The sequence below is a fragment of the Carassius carassius genome, chromosome 13, assembly GCF_963082965.1.
Source record: "Carassius carassius chromosome 13, fCarCar2.1, whole genome shotgun sequence".
Taxonomy (NCBI): Eukaryota; Metazoa; Chordata; class Actinopteri; order Cypriniformes; family Cyprinidae; genus Carassius; species Carassius carassius.
In genome coordinates this window covers 24,920,516-24,937,569 of record NC_081767.1, presented here as the reverse complement: position 1 = coordinate 24,937,569, position 17,054 = coordinate 24,920,516, and the positions used below count along the sequence as shown (strand labels likewise).

Below are 17,054 nucleotides of genomic sequence, written 5' to 3'. Positions count from 1 at the left end.
ACTAATCTAATCCCTTAATTACATTTATCACACTCTTACCAGCTCTGATAACCTGGATTTCTGCACTTCTCCATCACCGTCCTCCATTCTTATCCTTTGTCGCTGCGCTCTAATGTTTCCCTCTCTCCCCCACAGATACGTGCAGATATGTAGGGAACCGCAGCTCTTCTCTTGTCAATGAACTCCCCTAACAGTCTCAGCTCTCTGATCATCGGTGCTGATGATGTGTCTCAGATCAGTTTGTAAACATCCACATAAAACAGCCACTGAAGATATTTGATATGACAGAATTTACAGAGGAAGAGTCTATAGACGCACCAACTGAGAACAGCGAGAGGAAAGATTGTGATGAAAGGGGGAGGAGGGGGCATCCATGGGAGTTTTGGCATTCATACACATGACCTACAAATGATGTAGTATCTTCATTAAATGTGTGATTTTTGTCTATGTGCAAGCATATTTAGGTTGATATTAAGTGTGTGTGTTAGTTTAATATGGTATGTTCACGGTGTCTGTGTTCCCTAGAGGCCCCAGCAGGATGGCAGTGTGTGTGTGTGTGTGTGTTTTGGCCCTGGGTGAGTGTCCAAAGGCAGGGCACAGTCAGACGCAGGGCAGGGGGCGGGGACGGTCCAGACGCAGCAAGGTCACTCCGACTGCTCACAATCATCCACATAGAGCCGGCTTACTGCCAGGACCCCTCTCTCTTTCTCTCTCTCTTCCCTTCAGTCTGTTTCCTTTTTCTAAGTTCTTTCAAAATATCCATTTTATTTCCACCTCCATTGTCGTTGTTTTTTTTTCTTCATGCGAGCGAATTTATCCTTTCCATCTCTTTTCATTTGTATAACTCCCTCCTCTCTATCCTCTCTATCATTTCTTCTTTCTCTCTCACTCTGTCTTTCTCTGGAGGTACAGATGGACACATTTGCAGGTTAACTTGAACAGCTGGAGATGCATTATTAGCATCCTGCTGCTTCTTCATATTTGCTCAGAATTTTTCCCCCTTCTTTAGTGAGCAGATAATTCACAACCAGCAAACCAAAGACGTAGACGTGTCCTAATACAGAAGAAGAAAAAAAAACACAGGAGAGAGATGAAAGCTAAGGGGATGTGGAAGGTAGGCGTAGGTCACCTGTTTCGGAAGTATAGGATATGGTACAAATGTCCATGTAATAGAGGTATTTTTTTGGTGATTTTTTTTTCTATACAGCTAATGTGGATTTGGAGTCAATGGGTTGAACGAAAGGGGGAGGACAGAAATTAAGTCCCAGGAATCCACTGTGTCCCAAAGGGGCCAAACTGACAATGAGCAATTGTGGTGAAATGGTTCATGGATATTGCTTTTGAGCTGCATTTAGGAGATCTTGCGTGGATAAAAAGCCCCCGGTGCACCCAGGGGTGTGGATTAAACTCACACGTGCATACATATATAAATGTACATAAACACAGATGAACACATGCATATGTGCACAAACAGCATAAATGCTTACTGTTTCCAGAGCCATATTGTTCCTTTTTTGAGGATTGTTGTGTATACTTTGCTGAATGTGACCATTGTGTGTTTGTTATAGTAAAGGCAGCTGTGTCCTCTGGCAGCCATTGTGTTGGAAAGCAACCCGTCATGTCTTCGGAAAGTCATGTGGCAGATTGCAGCATTAGAGAGAGACAGACAATGTGTGTGCAGCCGACTAACAGCATAGCCAACTCCAAATTCACTGCACCAGGCCTCAAATTCAATAAGACCCCACAAAGACCAGGTCCGGCCAACAGTACTGGCCAGCACATACTCCGCTGACCACTCACCAGAGCCATAATTACCCTCTATACTGCAATTAGCAATCTGGGGCTGTGTAAGTGCGGGCGCACTCACGCATGTGTCCACTTCCAATAAAAGTTTGCATTTGGCAAAGGAGTTACAGGTCACTTCGAAATTTAGATCTGTCTTCTACGTGTTGCTTCATCTTTCTCGCCTTTAACAAGGCCCCAGCCAAGTCACCTGGCTGTTCTGAGGAGTTTATTATATGGGTAATAATTCTTCATTGAGCGTATTATTCATGCCTTTGCGTTGCCATGGTGACTCATGCATTCGCCTCAACACCACACATCCCTCTCTTTCCATGAACTGTACAGTCGTGGCCAAAAGTTTTGAGAATTACATAAATATTGGAAATTGGAAAAGTTGCTGCTTAAGTTTTTATAATAGCAATTTGCATATACTCCAGAATGTTATGAAGAGTGATCAGATGAATTGCATAGTCCTTCTTTGCCATGAAAATTAACTTAATTCCAAAAAAACCTTTCCACTGCATTTCATTGCTGTCATTAAAGGACCTGCTAAGATCATTTCAGTAATCGTCTTGTTAACTCAGGTGAGAATGTTGATGAGCACAAGGCTGGAGATCATTATGTCAGGCTGATTGTGTTAGAATGGCAGATTTGACATGTTAAAAGGAGGGTGATGCTTGAAATCATTGTTCTTCCATTGTTAACCATGGTGACCTGCAAAGAAACGGGTGCAGCCATCATTGCATTGCATAAAAATGGCTTCACAGGCAAGGATATTGTGGCTACTAAGATTGCACCTAAATCAACAATTTATAGGATCATCAAGAACTTCAAGGAAAGAGGTTCAATTCTTGTAAAGAAGGCTTCAGGGCGTCCAAGAAAGTCCAGCAAGCGCCAGGATGGTCTCCTAAAGAGGATTCAGCTGCGGGATCAGAGTGCCACCAGTGCAGAGCTTGCTCAGGAATGGCAGCAGGCAGGTGTGAGCGCATCTGCACGCACAGTGAGGCGAAGACTTTTGGAAGATGGCCTGGTGTCAAGAAGGGCAGCAAAGAAGCCACTTCTCTCCAAAAAAAACATCAGGGACAGATTGATCTTCTGCAGAAAGTATAGTGAATGGACTGCTGAGGACTGGGGCAAAGTCATATTCTCCGATGAAGCCCCTTTCCGATTGTTTGGGGCATCTGGAAAAAGGCTTGTCCGGAGAAGAAAAGGTGAGCGCTACCATCAGTCCTGTGTCATGCCAACAGTAAAGCATCCTGACACCATTCATGTGTGGGGTTGCTTCTCATCCAAGGGAGTGGGCTCACTCACAATTCTGCCCAAAAACACAGCCATGAATAAAGAATGGTACCAAAACACCCTCCAACAGCAACTTCTTCCAACAATTCAACAACAGTTTGGTGAAGAACAATGCATTTTCCAGCACGATGGAGCACCGTGCCATAAGGCAAAAGTGATAACTAAGTGGCTCGGGGACCAGAGTGTTGAAATTTTGGGTCCATGGCCTGGAAACTCCCCAGATCTTAATCCCATTGAGAACTTGTGGTCAATCCTCAAGAGGCGGGTGGACAAACAAAAACCCACTAATTCTGACAAACTCCAAGAAGTGATTATGAAAGAATTGGTTGCTATCAGTCAGGATTTGGCCCAGAAGTTGATTGAGAGCACGCCCAGTCGAATTGCAGAGGTGCTGAAAAAGAAGGGCCAACACTGCAAATACTGACTCTTTGCATAAATGTCATGTAATTGTCGATAAAAGCCTTTGAAACGTATGAAGTGCTTGTAATTATATTTCAGTACATCACAGAAACAACTGAAACAAAGATCTAAAAGCAGTTTAGCAGCAAACTTTTTGAAAACTAATATTTATGTAATTCTCAAAACTTTTGGCCACGACTGTATATTTACTCTTATTTAATCACTGAAGCATATGTTCACAAATGTTGAATTCAGTTAAAACGTGGCTATTTTGCATTTGTCTAGGAAGGTTCGAGGACATGCAGATGATATGACAGAGATGGGTGAGGGAGAGAGGAGGAGGTGTACAGTGACTGTTGAGGTATATGGTGGCCATGGGAGTAAGTGCTTCTTATAAAGACTTTATCATGTGAAGGGTTTATTGGTATGCTGATTAGAACTATTCCCCCATCGGCACTTTCCAGCATTCAATTAACATTCAAAACACAAATAGCTGTGCATATATTACACGCTAACAATCAGGTCCTGAAGTGTGTATGACTGTGAGGTCGAGGGTGGTTTGTATGTACAAGAGGATGTGGGTGGGTTACTGTTTGCGTGTGTATGTATGCATGGGCACGCATATCATTTGCCCTGGCAACAGAGTATACATTTTTCATAATTCCGTTAATTCGGTTTCAGTGTTTAAGCCATTAAAAAAAAGCCTTGATCAAAACCATCTTGCTCCATTTTTCAGCCATTGCAAGGGTCAGAGCTGTATGCGGTAAACAAGCATGTTTTATCCATGGTTTGAGCTCTGTTTCGATTGCAGACTCTGTCTGCAGCACAGTGTGCAGTCTTTTTATCTGTGTGTGCTGGAAATGAGAGAGCGCTGCCTCAGTGGGAGCACTGGGTGGTCATCAACACTGCAGCCAGACCAGACTGCCTCATAGGGGGTTAGACCTGCTGACACGTACTGATTGGTGGAGAAGAAATTAGGAGATGGCTCTTGTCAAGAACAGAGCACTTTGACTGGAAGAGTATGTGGATGGTTTATAATAGGGGACAATTCATTGGTTGATAAACTAAGCACAGTGTGAGACTTGTGCAGCTGCTCCTGTAGTGCATTATGGGTAATGAGGTTCTCTGGATGAGAGCACCCTGGTAGTAACAAGGCATAATCAGACTTTAGAAAGCTAATTTGATTCTGTGCCACTCAGAGACCTGAAGCAGCAGTCATAATGAAGAGTGTGACCTTCCAGTAAGATTAACCCTTAAACCTGAAACACATTTTTACATGAATGCAGACATTAGTCACATTAGTTTTATCCATGATCCATCCATCCATCCATCCAAAAAAAAAACCTTTCCAACAATCATTCAACATTTCTTTTAACAAACTTTGCCTTTCTAGTTAAAAATGACAGTTGAATTAAAATTCATTTGAATTGGACTTCCTTACATTGGCATTTGAATTGCATTTCTAAATTCTGTTGGCTACCTTATTTTAAATCAGGAACTGAATTTGAGTTTAAATGGTGTTTCCAATTCAGTTCTGAATGACACACAACCACAGACAAAGTATCAATTTGAAGAGAATCTTGATTAGATGGTTTAAGTTAATTAAAATATTGACACATTCGATATCAATATTAACCTGAATTAAGACACAGATGTTTGATAGTAACTTTGTCTCCTTGACTTCTGAACTTTGTTACTGCTATTGAAATGCAAGAATGCATGCTAAGTGGATACAACTTGCATTCACCTACACATTTGCATACTTGTATGTCAGTATTTTTTTTGTATTTTTTTGTATTTTTTATGTTTTTATAATCATATACATAGCACCAGGTTTAAATGTGAAGTTCAGCTTTGGCACTTATAGAGGACTGTGGGTCTCAATGGATTGCTTAAGCTTTGAGTCAATAGCCACAGTTGGTAGAAATTTACCACACTCATCTGTATACCAGCCCGAGTCAAAAAGAAAACCACACCAGCAGGGTAGATGATGCCGAATAAGCGAGTAAGCACCATGAGATTAGACGTGCACAACAGCAAAGGAGGAAGTAGACAAGTGAAGAGGTGGCATGCGCTTTGGATGGATAGTTTGTTTGTTTACTTGTTTGCATGAAGGTCGGTTTCTGCAGGGTAGAGGGATCCAGCGTCCTACTGTTATGTAATCTGATAGGAGATTCCAAGCTGGTCATCTCCATATGCCATCCACATTTGCCAAAAATATCTGGAGCCGGAGACTCCATCCTGTTTGGCAGCCAGATAAAGAGAGAGAGAGAGCATTCCGGAAATATTTGCTGCAGATAATAGGATATGTGTGAATCAGTCTGACAGCCAGGAAAGAACACAGATGAGTTAGTCGTGTCCCCCACTTTGCTCTCATTATTGCTGTCGGGGCGTGGGTATGTTTTTTTGAGTCAACGAGGCCTGGGTTTAACTTTTTGGGAATGAATGAAAGTTGTATAAAGGAGACGTTGCAGTCACTGCATGCGTGTATGGTGTGAAAGTAGTGAGATGACTCTGCAGCACTCTGTTTGTGTGTAAGAAAGAAAGAATGAGTAGGAAGCAAGAGCTCTCGAGACCCCCTAGCCCTGCAGTAGGAGTGTGTGTGTGTGAGTGCACAAGATTTTGGCCCACATTGCCACCCCCACCAGCACGGGTCAAGCTCAGCACGCCGCCGCTTCTCCCTTCTCTCCCTCTCTGAGTTGCCATGGCAACACACCTTGAGCTCGCCCCCTAGAGAAGCCCGCTACCTCCACCCCCTTTCACCCCAGCTCGCTCCCCTCCTCCCCCTCCTCTCCCACAGCTCTCCCATTCTGCCTCTCTACAGCTCATGCCATCAATCCGGGGCTGGGGCCGCGGGCCTCAGGGCCAGGCGAGAGGTGCCGAGCCACATGGGATGTACAGCTCCCATCTACACAGCTCATTTGTGTGCCAGTGCACACTACAGGGGGTGATGGGTGGAAAGAAAGAGAGTGCAAGAGCAAGATGGAAGGCGTGAGGCACTCTCATATAGATGGGCCCGTCCCAGAGGAGCGGCACAGGCCAGGGCGCCACCTGGTTCCCCCTGGTCAATTAGCTGGAAGCACATTGGCCAAGCTTTGCAGCAGCTACTGCAGAGGTGCAGCGGCAAGGAGAGTCAGCCTGTTCAGTTGGTGGAAGAACAACCTGGAATACCACATGAATGCGTCCTTTAATCATATGCTTTCTACATATCTGTTTGCGCGATCGCTGTTTTCTTGATTTGATCCTCTTGCCGTTTCTCTCTTGCGCTCTCTCTCTGCCTCCCTCCCTCTATCGATGTCCTGGAAAGCCCTCATCAGTGATTCTGTAAATGTGTGGCAGCTTCATGCCGTTTCTCAATTAAGATTGCTGCATACCTTTAGAGGCAGCCAGTTTTCGTTTTTTTCCCGTCTTGTTCTTTCCTTCTAAATTCCAGTTAAATATTCTCTCAGACGCACATCGCTGCCTCTAGCTGCTCTTATATCTCTATTTTCCTTCCTGTTCCTCCCTCCCTTCCTGCTTTACATAGCACAAGCTCTAATAAGCGATGAATATAGGGTGAAATTCTTTGAGGAGAAAAGGTGGACAGTTAAATCGTTTAACCTCTCTCAGAATCAGATTCCAGATAAAGGGAAGAAATTGTTTGCGTTCAATAAACCTTTTTACATAGCGACATGCAAACGTAACTGTGTACATATATATATATATATATATATATATATCACAACATGCCAAGAATCAATGCTTTCTGAGATGAAGGAAAGGAATTCTGAAATCTCTTCGGTAGGCCTTTCACGATGTCGCAGTGATTTTGTTCTTTTTTTTTTAACCCCCAGTTAGTTTCAGTTATGAAAGAGCGTGTGGTTGTCATGCACTTCCTAGGCCCTCTGCTGCACTCTACATGTCTGTCTTCTCCTCTTTAGTGGTGTGATGGCTCCCCTAGCACACTGCAGTCCCCCTCTCTGAGACCTTTGTGTCGGCCTCACTGATCAAATGCTCTCCCTGACAGCACTAGTCTGGTTTGCAGTAACAAGCAACTGTAATCCCAACGTAGCCCCATCACTCTCTCATATAGAAACACACACACACACACACACACACATAAACACACACACACACACACACACACACACACACACAATGAAGTGGAGAGCTTAGTGTTTCTGTGCAGACTGGAAAATAGATGATGGAGCATGTTCTGTACTTAGTGATCAATTGCAGTTCTCTCAGAGAGAGGCTTACTTTTAGTGCACACACACACACACACGCATGTGGAAACGCACATGCTCACAGTCCCCTTGGCTACCATTACTTTGTGTTGGAAAGCCCAATTATCCCTTTGCTTTCTGCTTTCTTTAGCAGAATTCTCTTCCTCTAACTCTCTTTCTCCTAAATTTTTCACTTTGGTCTCACTTCCCTCTCTTTTCTGTCCATGTGCATATCGTTTGGTCCATCTGTATCTGTGGAACAGATGTAGTCTCTTTTTTTTTGGTGTAGATCCTCCCTCAGAAAGGCGTTTGATATACTAAACCTGGTTATAACCTCTGTCTGTCACCGCTTCCTTTCTTACAGAAAGGAATCTGCTTCCTTTACCTGCCATAGTTTCGTTCTTCACAATTTTTGGTTTTGGGCTTGCTTCTCTCTGTGTGCAGTTCATTCAGTTCATCTGCATCCACAAAGATACTTTACATTTACTTGTGTTCTGTATTTTGTACACTGGAAAAAATAATTCACTTGTTTTAATACTTAAAGTGTGGCTAAAATATATATTCAAGATATATTCTTTTATCAGTGGTGCTTCTCAACTAAATTTTTCAAGAATTTTTACAGATTTTAAGTGGGAAAACAAGTCAAAAACCACTCATTAAAAACTCATTAAGTGGTAAGTTTTTGCAGTGTGACTAGCTTTAGTTTGTAAAATGTCTTTTGCAAAAAAATCTCTACTTTGAGAATGATTTGTACAAGACAAGATCAAAGTAATTCTTATGTAAAATGTTTTTAGATATTTCAACAAAAACAAGTCAAAAATGCTTTTAAAGAATATTTTTTTTTGCAGTGCATTCACTTTGGTCTTGCTTCCCTTTTGTCTCTAGTAATTAGTGTATTCATAGCTGTGCACTGTATTTTGTCTCGTACTAAACTACTGTTGTTCAGATTTTCCTCCAAAAGTCATTTGACACAATTAACCTAGTTATAACCTCTGTCCACTGCCGCTTTCATTCTCCCAGATCAATTTTTCACTTGGGTGTTGCATCCCTCACATACCTATCCTTGTGCATAGTGTTCGTTCAGTCTGCATTCGCAAAATAGATCTTGTATTGTGTTTCAAGATGATCTTGTTTTGTCCAAACCTCTGTCCCCCAAACTAGAGCAGATTTTCTCCAAAAGGCATTTGACATATTAAACTCAGTCGTAACCTCTGTCTGCCGCTGCTTTCATTCTCACAGAAAAGAATCCACCACCCCTCCCGAACGCAATGTCTTTTAGGAGGCAGTGGGGAAGGACAGACCAAAGTGGTGCCCTGGCCAAACCCCCCCCCCCCCCTTACTCTCACTGCCCCCTCTGCCTCTGCACCCGCTCCTTTCAAATGGGGATTAGAGCACCCTTGTGTGGGCCTTTGAGACGGAGAAGAGATTGGAATCAGCGGCGGTGGCTTTTGCAAGGGAGGGGTGAGATGTGGAGGTCAGGGTGATGGTGGGGATATATGATTGAAGACTTTATTAACCCTCCATGCACCCCATAGCTCAGCAACGGGACTCTGCGGGCCTGTCTACACGAACTGGTGGGGTGCTGGATGCTTTGGAAGATGGGGGTCTGGGAGGTGGTGCTGTGTCGGCGTCTACCATACCCCAGGGCTCAGTTAGTGGCTCGGGGGATCTGTGTGGGAGTCCGGCGGCGGGTGTCTGACGGAGCGCAGGCAGGCGGGCCGGGCTCAGACCTGTGTGGCGGGTGGGTGATAAGACGAGAGAAGAGGTGTCCAGCCAGGACACAACGCCCACCTTTCATCTGTCCCACACCAGCAGGGGGCGGCACTGATGTCACTCAGACAGGCTTAAAATAGAACAGCGGGCAGAGGGAAGGCATAGAGCCTGCAGCACTGGGGGGGGGGGGCAACAGGCAATTACCAGCCGTTAAGAGATGGCACTGGGCAGAGGAGGGGGAGGAGGGGGAGGAGGGATGGGACGGGTGGTCATACTGTCCAGAGCTGAAGATTATAAGCCTGGGACCACAAATGATGTACATGGCTGGGAAGAAACAGAAAAATGACCCAGTTTGCTCAGGAGATTGCGAAAAGACTACGACACCTTGCTTATGAGACGCCCTCGCAGACGGTTAAAGTGTAAAAATGTTGTGCCATGTCTTTTGGCAGCGTGTCTCTCTGTCTCTCATTCTTTCTGTCTGACCCTGCTGGTGTGTGTAACCTGTTGTATCGTGCTCTTGTGTTGCAGAGGAAGGCATCAATCATGAGTGCAAGCTGTGTAACCAGATGTTTGACTCTCCGGCCAAGCTCCTGTGTCACCTGATCGAGCACAGCTTTGAGGGCATGGGAGGCACCTTCAAGTGTCCCGTCTGCTTTACAGGTGAGGGGTCCGGCCCAGGGGGTTGGTGGGGTTGAGGTTGTAGGGTCAGGGGCAGTCAAAGAGTGTGGGGAGGGTGTTGGTTGGGGAGGTTACACACAGGCAGTGATGAGAGGGTAACTGCACACAGTGTATGGTCACATGGAGACTACTTGTCTCTGTCTCCTTTTCTTTTCATTCTGTCTTGCTGCTTTGCTTTTTACATCCTGTCTTGATTCACCCCTTATCGTCTAGTTTTTTCTCTCACCTTAACTTGTTCCTTCTCTTCTCTTCTCTTCTCTTCTCTTCTCTTCTCTTCTCTTCTCTTCTCTTCTCTTCTCTTCTCTTCTCTTCTCTTCTCTTCTAGTCTTCAGTTCTCTTCTCTTTTAGTCTTCAGTTCTCTTCTCTTCTTTTCTCTTCTCCTCTTTTAGTCTTCAGTTCTTTTCTCTTCTCTTTTAGTCTTCAGTTCTCTTCTCTTCTATTTTAGTCTTCAGTTCTTCTATTCTCTTTTAGTCTTCAGTTCTTCTCCTCTCTTCTTTTCTCTTCTCTTTTAGTCTTCAGTTCTCTTCTCTCTTAGTCTTCAGTTCTTTTCTTTTCTCTTCTCTTTTAGTCTTCAGTTCTCTTCTCTTCTCTTTTAGTCTTCAGTTCTCTTCCCTTCTATTTTAGTCTTCAGTTCTTCTCTTCTCTTTTAGTCTTCAGTTCTTCTCTTATTTTCTCTTCTCTTTTAGTCTTCAGTTCTCTTCTCTTCTTTTCTCTTCTCTTTTTAGTCTTCAGATCTCTTCTCTTCTCTTTTTAGTCTTCAGTTCTCTTCTTTGCCCTTGTTTTCTCATCTCTTTTTCTTTTGTCTTGTTCTCTGTTTTTAGTTTTCTCTCTTTCTTTTGTCTTGTTCTCTGTTTTTAGTTTTCTCTCTTTCTTTTGTCATCTTGTTTTCTTGTCAGTTTTTCCTCATCTCTTTTCTTTTGGTCTAATTTTTTTATATTTAGTCTTTTCTGTTTCCTTCTTTTCACCTTTCTTATCTAATTTTGTCTCATCTATTTTATTATTGATTTCACGTTGTTTTAACCTGTCTCTTTTCTTGTCTTATTTCTCTTATTTATTTTTCGCTCTCCAGTCTCTTTCTCTCCCCTTCTCTCAATCTCATACTCATCGCCACCACTCACCCCCTCTCTCTCCCCTCCATTCCTCTGCTCAATTTCTCCTCCTTGTCCTGCTAATTGAACTGAATTAACTATTAAATTCATTGTTCATCCTGGCGAGAGAGAAGAAAGACTTGACATGGAATCTGAGAACACGGATCAACTTACGGCTTCTGAAATGCATTCAAGATCAAAATATAAACATATACCGTATATATACATACCACATTATGTAGATCAAGATCAGCTTCTCTAGACTTGAGATAGAAGAGAGATATTATGACACACTCTTGGCACACGATGGTTAATAAAGTTCAATGTGGCCAAGAGAGGAGGGTGTAGTTCTCGCAGGCGACCTGCTGAGCTGATGCTAAAGCTAATAAGAGCCGATCTCCCTGCTGTGATGCCTGGTGGGACTCGTGACCCCTGGACAGATCCAGCCCCTGTCACATGTCCCACTTTCAGTGGACCAGAAGGCACTGCAGTAGAATAGACAAACAAGAGCCCACAGTTTACTGGCTTTATCAAATCATAATGGCCATTTTGTACGCTGTAAAATATCACATACAAACTACTAGCTTTTTTTGTAGGCCAGTTGTCATACTGAATGTCTTTGAGATGAGAAAATCGTGTGTGTATTTGTGTGTGTTCACTAGAGGAGAGGTCAGAGAATAAAGGGCAGGTTTATAGAAAGGCAGTGTAATCCGCTCTCGCTCTCCAGGGTAGGACTGTCCGTGTACGTGTGCATTTAGTTAAACAGGCCCAGTGAGTGTGTGTCTCCTCACACTAAGTTTGAAAGTCACTTTGGACTGTTTGTCAGCTAACCTTTGGGAATCAGAAATCATTACTTGAGCTTGTCAACTTTAAAGACTGGTTTTCGAGTTCGCAACACAGCATTCTCCAGATAATTTTGCACTCTTATTTTATTTGATTCATCTTTTTCTTCCCTCACCCATTCTTTATTACTCCTCTTCCAGTTCCATCTCCTTCCATATTCACTGTATACTCCCTTTTGCTTCTCTATTCGTCCTTCCCTCCACCCCTCTGATCAAATAATTTGTTCTTTTGCCTTGTCCGTCCCCTTTTCTCCCTCTGTCTTTCTCCTTGTGGATTAGTTCTCTGTTTCTTTCACCTTTAGTGAGTTGTTTGGCTACACCTCGTTCTCTTCCCCCTTTCCTCCCCTACAGGTATGCAGTCCTCTTTTAAACTCTAACACTATTCCTGTGTGGCTCATGAATAAGTAAGCGGATGCCTTCTTCTCCTGGGACGCTTAATAATTCATAGTCTCCACACACAGCAAACTTAAGTTTACTGAGCAAAAAAAAATACACGAACGGAATTTAAAAACCCAAGGAAAAAGTAATGATTTATTGATAAATATCACAAGGTCTGGTGGGGATACTTTAGTCTCTGTCTCTGTCTCTCCCTCCATCTCCGGCTGTCACCCCCTGCTCTCCGATAAAGAAAGTTTGAGAGCTTTTCATTTGAGAACACCCCCTCCCCCTTCCTCTTTCATTTGTGCCGACACATTGTCTCAAATCAAAAAAATGCATTATTTTTATTCCCCCTCTCCTACCCAAAGCATGACTACCAAGTTGGTAGTCATGGATTTTTTTTTTTAATTCCTCACTTAGGATTAGTTCTTAATCGAATCAGCTATTTTCACAGCCAATTCGCTCTACACTCTTGGGTAAAGCGTTTCAGCCAATTGTTTGACTGCTGTTTCCCTTCTGTCCTTTTCCCCCCAGTGTTTGTTCAGGCCAATAAGCTGCAGCAGCACATCTTTGCCGTCCATGGACAGGAAGACAAGATATACGACTGCTCCCAGTGTCCGCAGAAGTTCTTCTTCCAAACTGAGCTCCAGGTGAGTAATGCAGAACCAAATGGCAGTGCAATAAAAGAAGGTGAACATTCATGACACTCTGGAATAAGTCCAAAATTCATTTTTACTAGACCTGCCAATGGTTATTGAGAACATTTACTGGCCATTTTATTTTATTTCAATAAAATATTGCTGTTATAATTCAGTGTAAACCATGCATTTTTACAGTTCATAATACATTTATACATGGAGTAACTCTGTACTTTCCAAAGCCAATCTGTACTCACATTTGACACAAAAAGTGATAAGAAAAACACGAATCTACTGTAGAAAAACCACTGAATGTAGGAAATTAGATTTATCAGAAAGTAGTATTCCAAAAGGCAGTGTAAGAACTTCTGGTGTTCATGTTTTAATGGTTTCTAATCAGATTTTATGTGTCATATGTGCAATAAATCCCCTTGTTAGTAGCAAAAGGTGTTTCTGCTCTGTGATGTTTGGAATATAGTGGGATTCTGTAGTCGATCTCAGTTAGCTCTGATAGACACAGATGTGACACAGATCACAGCTAATAAGGGAATTAAAGGAGAAAACAAGGTGCATCCTCAAGCCAGTAACGATTAGACCCATTACTCTGCAAATCAATCACACCACCTGCTGTGACTGCTGGAACTCACATTCATCCACACACACACATACACGTTCATCATCAGGGCAGACAATTGGGAATGCTGTCCCAGGCCCACTCTTGCTTACATTTGCAATGCATATACAAAAACAGATTGTCATTCATATGCATTGTGTACTTCTCAGTTTGAAACTCTGGGTTTGGGGAGAAAAAATGTTAAGTCCAAATAAATCAATTAAACATTATGGTAATTTCTATCCCATACAATTATAATTATGAATGATATAATAAATAAGTGTGCATATTTTGGGGCTAAAACCCTTCACAATATTAAATATTAACACATTTATTATTATTTTGAAGGCATTTTGTTTGCTTTTGCTACCTTTTCTATATTCTAATAAACTCTTTTTGTACTGCGTTGGGTCACATCCAGTGTAAAATCAAACAAAACAAGTTGAGAACCACTGCACCAATAAGCACTACATACTGTGTAGAGGAATGTACACTAATAACAGTTCAGATGGCCTTGAGCAGTTAGAGATACTGTACAGACAACTGTATGCCCTACAGGTTCACGCTCAAGTTCACAGCACAATCTGATGTCTGACAGCTCATCAAAAGCTGTTTGCCTACTGTAACAATAACACACTTTGTCCACTTGACCTTATTTCTTTCCGGATGAGTCTCTGTTTCTTTCTTTGTCTCTTTCCTTGTTCCATTTTTGTTCTGTATCGGTTTCTCTTTCAATCTCTTCTACTGTGTTAGGTATAGCTAGTCTCTCTTTCGTTTTACTGAAGCCTTTATCTGAGTTCCCTGAGGGAGGCCCTGAACCCCTCCACTCAGAGACTGACACACTCACACAAATAGACTTTAGCGATCAAGTGCTGCCACACACGTTTACAAAGTGCTGCCATACTCTGTACACTTTTTGCTTTAACTTTTTTATGACACTGTGGTACCTGAAGTCCCTTTCTTTTTGACATGACTGTATACTTTGACGTGCATTTTCACTTACAGCGATTTATTCCTGCTCCGCTTTGTCACACTGCCAGTGTTTAATTTTGCTAACGTGGCTTCAGATCACCTCTTTTTTTTTATTTTTTTATTTAATTTTTTTTACTTTTGGTCAGTTTGTCAATGCTAATCACTGTCAGTGTAAACACAGTTAAAAGATCTGTCAGTTTTTGATGCATCTAAATATAGATACTCTTAACGGTCATTCTTTGGAACCACAATGTAGTTTTGTTCTTAGTTGGGCAGGAGTTTTGTGTCTTCAGTGCCCAACAAAAAGATGTTTTTGTATAGAAATACAGACATTCTAGTGGTGGTGGTTTGGTTTTAAGCACCTCTGGATGTTCCTGACCCGTGGTAATGATTCCCAGAGGATCCAGACATGGCAAAGCTGTGAGACACATCTGCTGACTCAAGTTTAGCTGAAGATATCACAGAGCTGTGTGGTGAAAAGTATCAATTTAAGCACCAACTCAAAGCCTAAGGGCCAGGCAGAATTTAAATCTTTTTCTCTCTCACACACACACATATTCTTCCCATGCAGTCCCTTTTAAGGGACTAGAACTAAATGTACTGGTTAAAAAATTTACTGTTGATTGGTTGATTACCCTCTAGGGACCTCCGATAGTATCAGCACTGGATTCAGGATTGTCGAAGGATTTTTGGATTAAAGTATTAAGTAATATAATAGTTTAAGAAATGTCATTTTAAATATGCTAAATCAACAAAATTGTAATTGTGACCCTTATGAGTTAGTTGCCATAAGGACTGTGCCATTAGGTACAGTCATGTTCACATTTGCTGTGAGAAGTTTTTTCTGGGAAAAATCCTGTAATTTCTGTAGGAATCTGTGCAATCAAGAATTTAAAAAATAATTCTCCATGCAAGTGTTTCACAGGAAAACACCACGATGACCAAGAGATTGCTGTTTGTTTTGAAAATTTCTTCTGCGTGAGTGGCGCTTTATGCATCAGTTGACACACATACCTCAACTAAAACTAGTTTTTGTAGGAGTCTAGCATTTTGTGCATGTTTCATGAAATCCGACCCAAACCTAACTTAAATCTTGACAGTTTTCCATGTCCCATCAGGGTTGAGTAGCAGACCTCTAGATGTGTGTTTGAATCTGACTCGCATTTTGCATTTCCTGATCCCATTTCTCCCCTTAAGTGGCAAATAGTCCAAATATAAAATGGAAAATGTGTCCAATAACAACTTAACAATAATCTTAATGTACTGTTGCTAGGTCAGTGCCACTGTATGAAGGCTGTAGGCATGTTTTCATGTTCTCTCTTTCTCTCTGTGTGCTGATTATGTGGCAGACAGATTGAGTAAGGGCAGGATTGTGAATAACTCAGCCCGTAGTGCCTGCCACGGGCCGCTGAGGTCAGCTGCATCCTGCCCTAGCCCAAGTTACATTCATCTTTGTGAGCTATGGGCCACCATCCCTGCAGCCCCCTCCAGCACCAGCATGTGTGTGTTGGTGGGTGGGTCTTTATAAGTAGCAGTGTATGAGGGTAACAGCTTACTCAGGTCCATGACTTAATATTTTAGGGGCTTGGGGGGTGTGACCTAAATCTCCTGCATGGTTCAAACACCCGACCCCTCCACGTGAGCCCCCGGCCACGGTGTGACAGTGATATAAGGCTGGCGGCGCTGGGCATATGGCCGGTCAGTCCATTTAGCAGCAGGGGGAGCGCTGGACCCTGTCGGTCACTGTCTGCCTCACCCTGAGGCCGGCCAACCGAGATACTCGCACCAGCCCATGGCTCAGCAGGCACACTGCATCACTCCCATCCGCTCCATCCCCCGCATCCACTCCAGGCCCACCTAAGTGTTGACAGAGGTGAGGTACAGTATAGAGCACTCAGCTGCACAGAGAGCTCCGTTCCCAGGTACTGACCCATGCCGGGTTTTACCCTGCTCCTGCCCAGGTTAAATGAGACTTGAACGTGTGTGTATGTTGTTAACAAGACTGAATGGATGGAAGGGCATGGCCTACGTGCCCTACCCAGCATGCCCACCCAGTGCGGCCCCACTCTGAGTTAATCCTCAACTTCCCATGAGCCTTCACAAGACACGTTACTGTATCATCCCCCTCTCCCTTATGGCAAACTTTGCTTCCATACTTTATCTTGTCTCTAATTCTTTCTCTCATTCGCACTCCCACCAACTCCCTCCCTTCCTCAAACTGTTTCCAACTCTCTCACTCTCTCTCTCTCTCTCTCTCTCTCTCTCTCTCATTCGCCTTTTTATGTCTCTCATTCTTTCTCCTTTTCCCAATTTCTTTTTTCTGGCTCCCAGAAGAGCCAGCCCCCATGCATATTTTAGCCCCTCTGTGTTGCTCCCACCCACCTCTCTCTCTCTCCATCTCCCTCTATCCTTTCTGCCTCTCCCTGGTGCACCATAAATAGTGCAGA

At 43.0% G+C, this 17,054-nt stretch overlaps 1 protein-coding gene across 3 annotated transcripts in view; it reads left to right on the top strand.

The window, feature by feature from the left end:
* The window catches only part of LOC132156182 (zinc finger protein 423-like), a 161,624-nt gene that overhangs the window by 132,311 nt on the left and 12,259 nt on the right, over positions 1 to 17,054 (top strand). For all 3 annotated transcript variants that reach the window (XM_059565076.1, XM_059565075.1, XM_059565074.1), the window contains 2 exons: positions 9,927 to 10,058; positions 12,919 to 13,034. In XM_059565076.1, the coding sequence (XP_059421059.1) occupies positions 9,927 to 10,058; positions 12,919 to 13,034 (248 nt within the window). The remainder of the gene's footprint in view (positions 1 to 9,926; positions 10,059 to 12,918; positions 13,035 to 17,054) is intronic.